At 42.7% G+C, this 11,899-nt stretch overlaps 1 protein-coding gene and 1 pseudogene across 1 annotated transcript; both read right to left on the reverse strand.

Moving 5' to 3' along the window:
* Positions 1 to 4,503: 4,503 nt before the first annotated feature.
* LOC115729853 lies at positions 4,504 to 7,174 on the reverse strand (annotated as a pseudogene).
* Positions 7,175 to 7,442: 268 nt separating this feature from the next.
* LOC115734047 (probable aminotransferase TAT2) lies at positions 7,443 to 11,591 on the reverse strand. Its single transcript, XM_048271076.1, has 7 exons — positions 11,323 to 11,591; positions 9,927 to 10,266; positions 9,431 to 9,649; positions 9,207 to 9,266; positions 8,601 to 8,756; positions 8,370 to 8,463; positions 7,443 to 7,973 (listed from the first exon to the last, which is right to left on the reverse strand). The coding sequence occupies exons 1-7, from the start codon at positions 11,589 to 11,591 to the stop codon at positions 7,858 to 7,860; spliced, it is 1,254 nt and encodes a 417-aa protein (XP_048127033.1). The 3' UTR covers positions 7,443 to 7,857.
* Positions 11,592 to 11,899: the final 308 nt, after the last annotated feature.

Consider the following 11,899-nt stretch of genomic DNA (forward strand, 5'->3'; position numbering starts at 1 on the left):
GTCCCACATTTCCTTTTTTTTTTATTATTTATATGTTCCACCTTTTTCGGATCTTGGAATTGATTGTCGAAGATTAATAGGCGTGCAATCCTACTTGTAAATGGATTGGGAGGTGAGGACGCTAGTATTATAGGTACGAGGTTCAGCTCCCGCGGACTGAAAAGAGGCAAAACAAAAGCCAGAAAAAGGAAAGTTAGAAATAAGACATGTGAAAAAAAAAAATTGATTGCCAGAGCTCGGCTTAGATCCACATGAATAGTGAGCATCAAGGTCTGTTTTCAGCATTCTAAGCAGGTCCTAGTGCCGAATAGGATCTTAAAGATCATCTCACGATTTTCACAATATAATTTGTGATTGCTTCCTACGGATCTCGAAGCCCGATCGAAATAGAAAGCCCTATCGAGACGATTGTGAGCGTTCGACGAACTGGCCACCTTCTTGCGATCTTATCAGAAGATTCTTGAAACGCAGATGTATTGTTTTCGCAATTGTTCAGAGACTATATTATATATCTGATTAAAGTTAAGGGACCATTAGATTCGTTTTGCCTATTTTTTTAAATGTGTATCTAGCTCCGTAGTCACGTATGCACCTGCGCTGCTGCTCTGACTCACTGGTCTCCAGTCGAAAACAACGAACGTCAGGTGGCGCGTTGCACTCGATGCATGCACCGGTGCAAGAGAAAATAGAGAAGCACGTGGCTTTACATGTACCTGGGAGTCAACAATCACGTGGGCAATTACGAAAAATTTGATTTAATCGAGGTGTACTTGGTTTGCAACGGACAGCGGGAGAGGAAATTGGAAAAAGGCAATTGTAGGTGCCCATCGTCATTGTGTGGTGCTTGGCTTACGTTCCGTTAATGTCCATCTCCTTGCATCGATTTCATCGAGTTCCGACCTCATGCATTGTCCAAAAACAGGCATGAAGTATCCGAATTACATATTCAGATATCAACAGGATCATTTGATTTTTACAGCATCTCCGCACTCGGAGCTGGTGCTTGGAATGATCGACGGCAGTATCTCTTTTGTTCATCAGCTAGTGCTCACCATTCTGGACAAGCAGTATCTCTCTTGTTCATCATCGGCGATTAATTTCTTCTCGACCCCGATCTCCGGCGATATCCCGTACATTGAAAGCTACGGTTATGGACCTCAAAATACGGATGCCGGACGTTTTTTCTTTTCCGACAGTCATAGCCTTATGTGGTTTGTTGTTCTTGCTTTTTCTTTTTGGCTTTTCTGCATGTGTTCTAAACCGATGGGTTCCAATGGGGCTCTTGGGAAAGAATGGGGAATTTGTCTTGGACCCACGAGAAGTTTCCGAGGTCAACTTCGTGGGTCTACTTCTCCTCTCTTGAAGAGCAAGAAATGGAGAGAAGCGCACCAAAGGAAGGACGACCTCATGTTATCTTTTCTCCATAGTCTATTGGACAAATTTTGCTTGGATAGATCCAACGTGAAGGGCAGTGGCATAGAATCATGGATGATGCTTTTCCCATCAATCTTGGATAGGCTTGGATTAGAAGTTTTGCGTCTTCTTCCATTATCATCCCCCACCAGCAAAATGTCGTCTCGAGTTATTGGCAAATGAGTATTAAATGAATTTACAACTTATTTAAACTTGACCTATATTTATGATTTTTTTTTTCATTCTCTCTCGCCCTCAATCGATATGAGACCCACTTGCTCTGCACTCTCACTTTACCTCAATTTGGATATGGGTTTTCCTCGATTGAGTTAAATATGTAACTATTTTAGAAATATAAATCGGGTTGGGTATGAATCGCCAGATTTATATTGCAAGAAAATTAGTCAAAACGGGTTAAATGGATCTATTTGGATCAAACCATATTTCACTGGACCCGATCCACCCGTTTGACGAGTTTACTTTACTTGTCCCTAATGGCTCCTTTCGAATTTCGTCGCCGCTTACTAATTTGATTCGACATCTTGATAAGGAGCTTGATGCGAACCGTAGCATGTCGAACAGATCTTAAAGTTTATAGAAAATATGGACTTTTGAAGAAGACGAATTGAGATTGTTATTTTGAAGTTGCTAAGGGACAAAATGCTCGAACGTGGAGCGCAAGGTCAACTTTTCTTTTGTTTTTTTCCCCCATATATTGGACTATTCATTGTTGCTTGGGCGTCACGACTCCCAGAATTTTCGTTTTTCCTTGTATAAAATAGGCATTGAAATGACGACATAGAGTTGTCTCGTCACTCGATTGGGTACAAGTGGTGCAGATCCTCACGTGGCTCGTTGCCCTCGCCGGCCCTAAGTCTTAGGGGGGGTGAGCAGTTCCCAAACTGATCCGATTCTTTCAAGAATTGAGAATCGGATTTGTGGTCCCGATTTTCAATTTCTAGAACTTCGGATTGGACCGAGCGATCTAAAAGAACCGATAAACTGTTCAATAATCGAGGTAAAAAAAACACCAAACGAAACAACTGAGGGTCTATTTTACGAGAATAGATGGCGAGGACACGCTTTTTTAGTTAATTCGTGGGACTGGGCGGAGCCACTGACTCGATTAAGGGGATGTCATCACAGTCTTCACAGATGGGCATATGCTCGTTCAGTCAGACAGAGAAGGAAAGTGGGGAAAGAGAAGAAAAGGAAAACTCCTTCATTCGTCCATTTTTCACCTCGTCTCCTGGAAGATTTAGGCCCATTAACCGGGTGACAGGTTGCGTTCATGTGAGTGAGGACTTTGTGTCTAAAAATTTCGGCTTACGTTTTAAAAAATTTAAAAAAAATTAAAATTGATTGGTCCGGTCCTATACCCCTAGAATCGGGAACCGTACCGCCCGGCGACCGATTCTAATTTTAAGGACCGGGAATCGGACTACCAGTTCGGGCGGCTCCCGGTTTGGTCGGTTTGACTTGTTCACCCCTGTTGAGTCTAGCTAAAAATAATAAAAAAGAAAAAAATTTTAAAAATTCAAAAAATTGTTAAAAAATTATTTGAAAAAATCCACATCGGCGCTGACGGTGCCACGTCGACTAGCCAAAATTGACTGGAATGATTGAATTGACATAAGTACAAAAGATTTAGGAATGAAATGGCAAAAAAAAAAAAATGTTTAGGATTGAATTGACGCAATTACAAGAGGTTTAAGAGTTTTTTTTGGAAATTTTTCTTTAAAAAAAAAAACCGTTGAGGCTTCATTTGTTTCGTGCAAAACTAACGATTTTGACAATATTTTATTGAAAATGATCGAATATCGCTTAGGAAAAATAAATGACCGAAAAATCTTAGCAATGGACCATGGTTGCTCGAAATAATGACAAAGTAAAGAAAAAAAAATTAACTTAGGGACAAAAGAGGCTTTATTACTGGGTGAGAACGAATGAGAACGAATGGATGTGAATTAAGGAAATGGTAATGTCGTAGCTGGATGTTTTCCAGACATGGTAATTCTATTCATACGCGATTTACCTTGTCAATTAGTCACTGTTTATTCTGATTCCTTCCCTTTCATTAGTATTGTTTCATGTCGCTTTGTCCAAAATTGGCTTGGAAACGTAGACTATAGATTAAACTTTTGTCAGACAAGCTTACCCATTCGTTATCAAAGAGGCCCGGACGGCCCATCGGACGAAGTAACTGAGCATGGGCCGCTGGGTTCGTGGCCTCTTGTCCAGATTGAGTTTTCCATCCGTCCAGAGGAATTTTTTTTTTTTTTTTTTTGTTATCTTCTTATGAGTTTTAAGTTACCAACTCTGATTTTAGTTAGCTACAACCTAAGTAGCATCTACCCGCGACACGGCACGATACAACATGCCGACATGTTATTTCTCAAAAAATAGAGAATTTTGACGTGTTGGGATACGTTGCATGTTAAATGTATATTTTCTTTATACGTACATGACAAATTATCATGTATATTTAATCAGGGGAGAGTTTCTTCTTTTTCTTAAGTCAAAAATTCGGGATTACGTTTTTATTTTATGACCAGATATATTAATTTTGGAGTGGCTGGGTACATGACTTTAGTACATAAATTTTTCATAAATTTATATTTTGACTCTTGAATTATTGAAAATGCTTAATATTGATCCCCGTGCATGCCGAAATAGCATGTCGGGATGCCGGATTAGCGTATCGCTGGTATGTCCGAAGCGTTGACAGCTGTCAATCACACATGTCAGACACGACACAGAGGCTCTCGAAGAATGTCGGTGCTTTCAAGGCTACAACCCCTAATATTATACATATTTTTCTGATTTACCAAACTCTTTATTGAGTTACCCAATTTTGTTTGCCTTTGATTAGCATCACAGGAACAGTTACCTAATTACTTTATGTTTAAAACCTATTATTTGGTGTGGAGTCGTCACAGCCAAGTAGTAGTACAACATTTTGAGAGACGAACAACGAGGTGTTGTGGTCTCAGCCTCCGAGCACCTAAAATTCTGACACCAAGTACTAACCAACCACAAAGAAGTTGCAATGGATATCTCGATGGAGCTTCGGATCCCACTCTCTTGACACTACATCGATTCCATGTGTTGTTTCTTGACATGCCTTTGGCAGAAAGCTTTCATCCTCTCGAGGCCGTCTTCGAGGGAAGACGGCTCGACAGCGAAGGTTATGCGCAGCCAGTTCTTCATTCCCAAAGCTATCCCTGCAAAGAGAACGGTAAAACATTGCCCTTCAGCTTTCCACTTCCACACCGATAAGATACGACGATGTTCAACGTCGCCCGTCTCGCGACATTGAAACACATTTCAATTTCGCCGAGTATGAGAAGCGGGCTTCACCAGGCAGGTTGACGACGGATTCTTCTCTAGCCAGCTTGACGCAAAAATCCAGGTCGTCCTCTATGTCCTCCAACAGCGATGAATCCAACTTGACCTGTCATTTGTTTCTTCATCTTTCAGTTCTTCAGAATGGGAGAGACAAATCACTTGGAACCACATGAATGTAATTTTGTGATCGTACCATAGCAAACATCGAGCCGCTTCGTGGTACGCGAGGCAAGGCATCTCTTGGATCTTGTCGTAACATATGTCTGACGCCTCTCTTAGTGTGCAAAGAACTTTCAAGAAGAATTCCTTGTCCATTCTCTTGAGTATTCGAGGGACCGCCATCTGTCGTGATTTTAAAGTAAGATTCGTAGACAGGTTAATTGTTTGATTAGGACGATGCCGATCCTCATGAATCCGGTTTATTGCCGAGAGAGGAGAGTTAACGTTCTTGAACAAAGGTTGCGGGATCGGGGGATACATTCAGAAATCCTACAATGGACTCGACAACCTGAAATTTAACAAAAACATTATTTCGCCATTCTTGGAGCAACCGACCATCACCCCTATCATCGTAGGAGAGAGAGAGAGAGAGAGAGAGAGAGAGAGAGAGAGAGAGAGAGAGAGAGAGAGAGAGAGAGAGAGCAAGAGAGCAACCCTGGTGTCTTTCAAAAAGCCGTTCGGATCGCCACCCAACCAAGTTGCGAGCAGGGGACTATCCACATCTTCGATAGGGAGCCCGCCATCACGATGGGCAAGATCGCTGCAAAAACACCCATGGGCACGAATGGGGTATCCCCGAAAGCCAGATGATCATAGACTTCATCCGCAATCACCATGATTCCAAGCTTCCTAGCCGTTTCGACGTTCTAATTGGAAGTAAAAATAAGAAACGAACGAACAAAGTTAGTGTTGGTCGAAACCATAGTACATTGGTATGCTATACGTAATTTTTTCTATAGTCTGAGAGCAAATTCGGGCAAGACTATTGAGCTAACATGCTAGAACCGCGGTCCGAATTGTCCCGTACCCACGTGGGCTAAAAGGTGTGGCTTTATGGCACAGGGGTGAAGAACGGGAGATGTAGAAGAGGATGACACAACTGGTTCGTGAGATTGCTGTTAGATTGTTTATGCTAGGAATACATGGATGTGATGATTATCATCTTGGAGGAAATCTAAAAATGGGGTTGGTCTAGCTGTCCTGATGATGGCCACAGTATGCCAAAACTAATTGTTATGCTAAAGCGATTCATATGTTCGTTTGAGGGATTGGATTCAATTGGGTGTGGGATGATCAACTATGAGAATGTGATTTTCCATATTGTTCTTGGAAACGATCTATACCGGCCTGGCATTCCGGCTCTCCAGGCGCCACACGAGCTTGTCCTCGCCCAGGTGACACTAGCACTATAACAGCTCGTAAAAATTTACCTCCTTCGGATGCTGGTAGCTGAAGACGGTCCCGCAAGGATTCCCAGGATTGATCATCACCATTGCGACGGTGTTCGCATCCGCAAGATCCTCCACACGCTCGAGATCTACCTCCCAGCCCTTGTTGGGGGCCTTGCAAGCAGAATGTTGGCGCCGGGGAGAGCGAGAGCCGTAACTACCGCTTCGATGGCTTGCGTGCCTCCTATCGTCAGGTAGACATCTTCCGGTGATAGTTTGTAAGGGAGGTCGAGCGAGAGATGATCGGCAATTGCCCTGTTGAAAATTTGAACCTCAAGTTAGCCTTATCTTTACTAATTTAAATCAATGCTGGCCATTTCCAAAACTGAACTTTTCTCCGACATTTGACAATGATAACGTGTGGTCAATCTAGGTCGCCTTGTAATTTCACGTGCTTCAATGGAAAATTATCAATACTAGTTTTTGTCCAATAAAAATATTTCCTGTACATTCATTTTATAAAATATGTAAGTGATCATATTTAGGGAAAATATTCTTCGGATTATTCATTTTTCGTAAAACAAATAAAATCTAAGAATTGAATTTTTGTGCACGTGTAGTTGTGGGTGCACGCACATAGTAAACAGATAAGTCTTTGAAGGTTGGAACCCATTTTTGCATTTGCATTGGTGCATGATTAATGTTGCTTACACTATGGATAATAAAATCATCATCACTCTAGGTCATGCCCCAGTATTTCCTCCTGGCGGGAAGAATGCCGATGGTGGGGGCGTAACAGTTGAACTCTGCGGAGTGGACCACGTCCATGACGGCATCCTCCGCAACGCGCGCCATCCGGAAGCATGGGAACGTCTAGGGGTCGCGGCCAGGACGACGACTCTGCCGTCCACCTCATCGAGGTTCTACATCTTGCAGTTGAGGACGCCGCGGACTGTGATCGTCGATGCCGCCGCGAGCCTGCCGTTGCCTTGAAACATCCACTTGGCATCGGCCTCGTTCGGCATTGGTAGTACTGTCATTTTCGGGATCAATCGAGGGTGCGGTCGATCAGCGAACGTCGAGATAAGCTCGTATTTGTGTTTTCGTGTGTGGTCGATCCGCCACATGTTTTTTGGAGGCTTATAAGCCCAACCGAACAGCCTGCAAAAGCGCCACACTCGAAAGCACGTACTCGCCACGCTGCTGGTCCACGTACCGTCGTACCCCATATCACAATGCACGAGTCTCACTAATAATAATAATGATTAGCGGTTAATCACGCACAACATGCCAGTCATCAACATCTTTATTTCTGAAGGACGATCGAAATACAAACACAAGACAACATAAGACAACAACAGGAAGTTGTTGATCACCTAATCACACCACTTTGACATTTTGCCGAGCAGCAAAATTAAGAGACCTTTAATCAAAGTTTTTATTGCAGCCAAAGCTGATGTAACCAACACGACCAAGAAGGGACCATCCTAATGGACGTTCAGATCGAATCAACAGTAAGGTTGATTTTCTTCTCCTCCTCCATATCCTACTTCCGGGCAAATGCTCGGATAATTAGGTTTTTTTAATGAATTGACTAATCTTATTTCACACGTTGCGATGATCTCCAACGTGGCCACAAAGGCATCGCAAGATCCAACGAGCAATTGATGATCCCAGTTCTTTGTGGCGCCGGCGTGGACCGACCTATTTATTTTTTGGCATGCCTTTCATAGAAGGCCTTAATCCTCCCCAGGCCATCTTTGAGAGAAGATGGGTCGATGGCAAAAGTGATGCGAAGCCAGTTCTTCATTCCAACAACTATCCCTGCAAAACAAATGTCATTGATTATCATCTGATGGATGCGGACATTGCTTGAGAAAAGCAAGAACTCCGTAGCGGAAAAGGGATGGGTTTGCTACGGAATTATCTGAGCATTATTTTGCAAGAACCCCAAGAGTAAATTCAAATGAAATCACTAGGATCCTTTTATTTCTCCACACTTAAAAAGTCCTCGGAAAATTGTGAAGTAAGTTGGTCATCAGGACTCTCACTCTGAAGCCCCTTTTAGCATTCTTAGCCAATGTGCATTTCAAGAAACAAATGTTGGGGCACGTTTGAAAAATTCAAAAAGCCGAAACAAATTAGAAAAACGAAGTAATGGCATAAAGAGTAACATCAATATATTGTCCTTTCACCAGCAATTGGAAAGGTTCAGTTTACCTGGCAGGACAATAACAGATTCTTCTTTAGCCAGTTTTATGCAGAACTCCAAATCATCTTTTATGCCCTCCAACAATGATAAATTCAACTTGACCTGTCACAATGGCATCTTTTACTTATCGAGCAAAATATAAATCACATAACTATTGTATTCCATACCGATGAAAAGATAAAAACACATACATAACATCCATACATACATACATAGATATATGTATATTATGTCCATACCATTACAAACATGCCTCCTTCTGGCTTTTCTGGGCACGTGATGCAAGGTATCTCTTGAATCTTCTCATCACATATGTCTGCAGCCTCTCTTAGTATGCGAATAACTTTTGAAAAAAAATCATCATTTGTTTTCTCAAGTATGTGAGGGACCGCCCCCTGTTAGAATTACAACGAATAGCGGAAGATAATTAGCTATTATTTGATAAGGAAGCTAGTCGTCCATGAATAAAAATAAGCCCAATAACTGAGAATATCGATCACTTCTAAAAGGAATATGCACAGTTTGTGCATTACAGTCTACAATCACTGAGAAAAGCAACATACACGAGGTGACCATAGAGAGGAAACACAAAAATCATTAGGGATCTGTTTTGGGTGCGGCTCTACATTGCTATGCGATATACATTGTTCTAATTATCCATCTTCAAGAGAAAAAGCTCTTGTTAACTTGTCACTTCCTGAATGAATTGCCAAGGATATCCACAACTCGCTCTAGTAGTGATAGAAAAATAGCGCAGACAAGCCTACTAACTAAATCATTTTGAAAAACAGCACACGTCTCTAAATCTGAATGTCACTGGTTAATTATCAGGAGTAGTTATGAACCTGGATAAAGGTAGGAGGATCGGAGGATATATCCAGAAAGCCTTTAAGGGACTTGAGAACCTGTAAAGAGAAAGGGAACAATCTAAATATCATGTGACCAACTCCAGCGGTCATATAATTAGGCCCAAAAAGATATGCAATCAAGCGAGCAGTCGTGCTCACTCGCCCAAATACACGTGCGCGGAGAGAGAGAGAGAGAGAGAGAGAGAGAGAGAGAGAGAGACCCCAGTGTCTTTCAGAAAACCATTGGGATCATTTGTCACAAGCCAACCAAGTCGCCAACCTGGAACAATCCAGCTCTTTGATATTGATCCCAATGTCAAGACAGGCGCGATGGATCCGAAAACACCCATGGGAACAAATGGTGTATCCCCAAAAGCTAGATGACCATACACTTCATCTGCAATTACCATAATCCCAAGCTTCCTTGCTGTTTCGGCAACCTTTTTTCAAAAAAGAAAGAAAGAAACAAAATGATGAACAACAGCTAATGCAACAAAAATGTGGATATCAAATATTATAAAAGCGACTAGCAACAAATCTATTCAGCTTCCACTGCCTGAGATAAAGAAGCATCTCAAGAGGCTATGTAGCTCTCTAGATTAAGCTCCAGTGGAATCTATTGGCTCCATTCCCCCTTACAATCATAGATATTTCCATGTTCAAGAGACATATACTTGCTAAGATACGAAAACATCTTAAACAAAATGCAAAAGCAACCTTCTTTAGATGCTGGTAGCTGAAGACGCTTCCACAAGGATTACCAGGATTGATGACAACCATGGCAACAGTACTCTCGTCTGCGAGATCCTCAACACCCTTGAGATCAACCTCCCAACCCTTATCTGGAAGAAGATCGAAATACCGTGTCTCAAGATGGCTATATGCAGCAAGTGCATCGTAGCATGGGAATCCAGGTCTTGGAAGCAAAATATTGGCCCCAGGGCAAGCGAGAACTGTTAATGCGGCTTCGATTGCTTGTTTGCACCCAAGTGTCAGATGGACATCATCTGGTGATAATTTGTATGGGAGATCACGAGATAGATAATCAGCAACAGCCCTGTGGAAGTTGGTGCCACGGATTAGTCTAGCTCACTCGAATGTGTGGTCTGGAAATGAACTGATCAACATATTCATAGCGGCTTTCTCACAAAATTCAATTGTTGTCCAGACAATTAACAATGCCTAATTCTGTAGTTACTAAAGCTTGGTTTCATCATTTACTCTCTGTTTTCAACATACTGTCTTTGCTACCAATATGATGATTCAAGATGATTTACGAGACAGCTGATATTAGTCGGCAATAACAGCTACTATGATATTGCGATACAACTATGAATGAACCAAACGGTTAGAATGAATGAAGCAAAACAACTGCCAGAACTATGCATTTTGCATTCAACCCCTTGCAGTCGTTACGAAGGAAACAGAGCACACAATAAGGTTCAAAACCTCGATTAAATTCCATTTCATACTCGCCACTCGCCAGCCTCTCAATCACTGACTATTTAACTACATGATTTCTTCAATCTTGCAGGATCACATCAATGTAAATCCCGGCATTTTTAAGTACATGACTCTGTAGGTGCCTGCCTTAAACGCATCAACAATCGACTCGTAGGCATGAGGAAGATCAAGGATGAAAAATAACATGCTCAGCTAAACAAACAATCCCGACCATAACAAGCATGAGTCGATCCATGATATCACCAAAGCATGTACAGAGCATGTTATCTGCTCGTCCCAAGATTTCACGAGATGCAAAACTAATCCCTCGAAAAGATACTGTAGCTCGCAGATATACCGGCCATGAAAGTACAACATCCGCTCATGATCTTCACTCATCATTCAACAGATGCAAGCGACGAATCCACAAGTTCTCCGCCGTTTTAGAGCGTAGTAATAGTACACTCAGAAAACTTATTAGCTGGTCTACAAATCCAGTCAAACATAGTCCTAAGAAAGGAATAACAAATCAGTTTATACCTCCCAAGTCTCATCCCAAAATCTCATTCTCTTCTCATTTTCCCCTATTCCCCGTTTGATTCAGCCAGAAAGGTCGCGCTCATAAACCAGTTATCTGATTCTAATAATCTCAAAAGTCATCGCTTTTTACCTCCGGGCGGGAAGAATACCGACGGTCGGACCGTAGCAGTTGAACTTGGCGGAGCGGACGGCGTCGACGATGGCGTCCTCGGCGACGGGCGTCGTGCGGAAGCAAGGGAAGTGGGAAGGATCGCCGTGGCCGAGCGGAACCACGACGCGGTCGTCGTCCTTGTTGAGATTATCCATCAGCTGGTAGAGGATGCCGCGGACGGTGATGGCCGACGCGGCGGTGAGCTCCTCGTCGCCACGGAACTTCCAAGCCGGCGCCCCGTTCTCCATTCTTTGCTTCTTCCCTCTTCACCGCCGTTGAATTTGGAGGCTGACGGTGATGAAAGATCAGAAAGACGAGAGCGCCTTTGTGTTTTCTTGTGCGTCTGGGCGAAACTGCGGTGGCAGTGGGGGTGTATAAATAGCCTGTGAGCTCCAGACGCGGACAAAGTAGTGTCGTTTCGGGAGCAATGGCTGGCGCGAAGTGGCTTCAGCTGCACGTGGCGCGGCCGACTCCCGAGAAACGCACCACGTAAGTGGGATCAGGGACAAAATGCTATAGAAAATATGGACTATTGAAGAAGACAAATTGAGATTGT

The sequence above is a fragment of the Rhodamnia argentea genome, chromosome 10 (assembly GCF_020921035.1).
Source record: "Rhodamnia argentea isolate NSW1041297 chromosome 10, ASM2092103v1, whole genome shotgun sequence".
Classification (NCBI taxonomy): Eukaryota; Viridiplantae; Streptophyta; class Magnoliopsida; order Myrtales; family Myrtaceae; genus Rhodamnia; species Rhodamnia argentea.

Bases quoted from the DNA above. Each gene is read 5' to 3' on its own strand.
- LOC115734047 (XM_048271076.1), bottom strand. From the start codon at position 11,591: ATGGAGAACGGGGCGCCGGCTTGGAAGTTCCGTGGCGACGAGGAGCTC. The intron at 8,757-9,206 runs GTTCATAACTAC...TAATTCTAACAG, and splicing joins ATCCTCCTACCTTTATCCAG to GGGGCGGTCCCTCACATACT. The intron at 7,974-8,369 runs GTAAACTGAACC...TTTGTTTTGCAG, and splicing joins ATCTGTTATTGTCCTGCCAG to GGATAGTTGTTGGAATGAAG.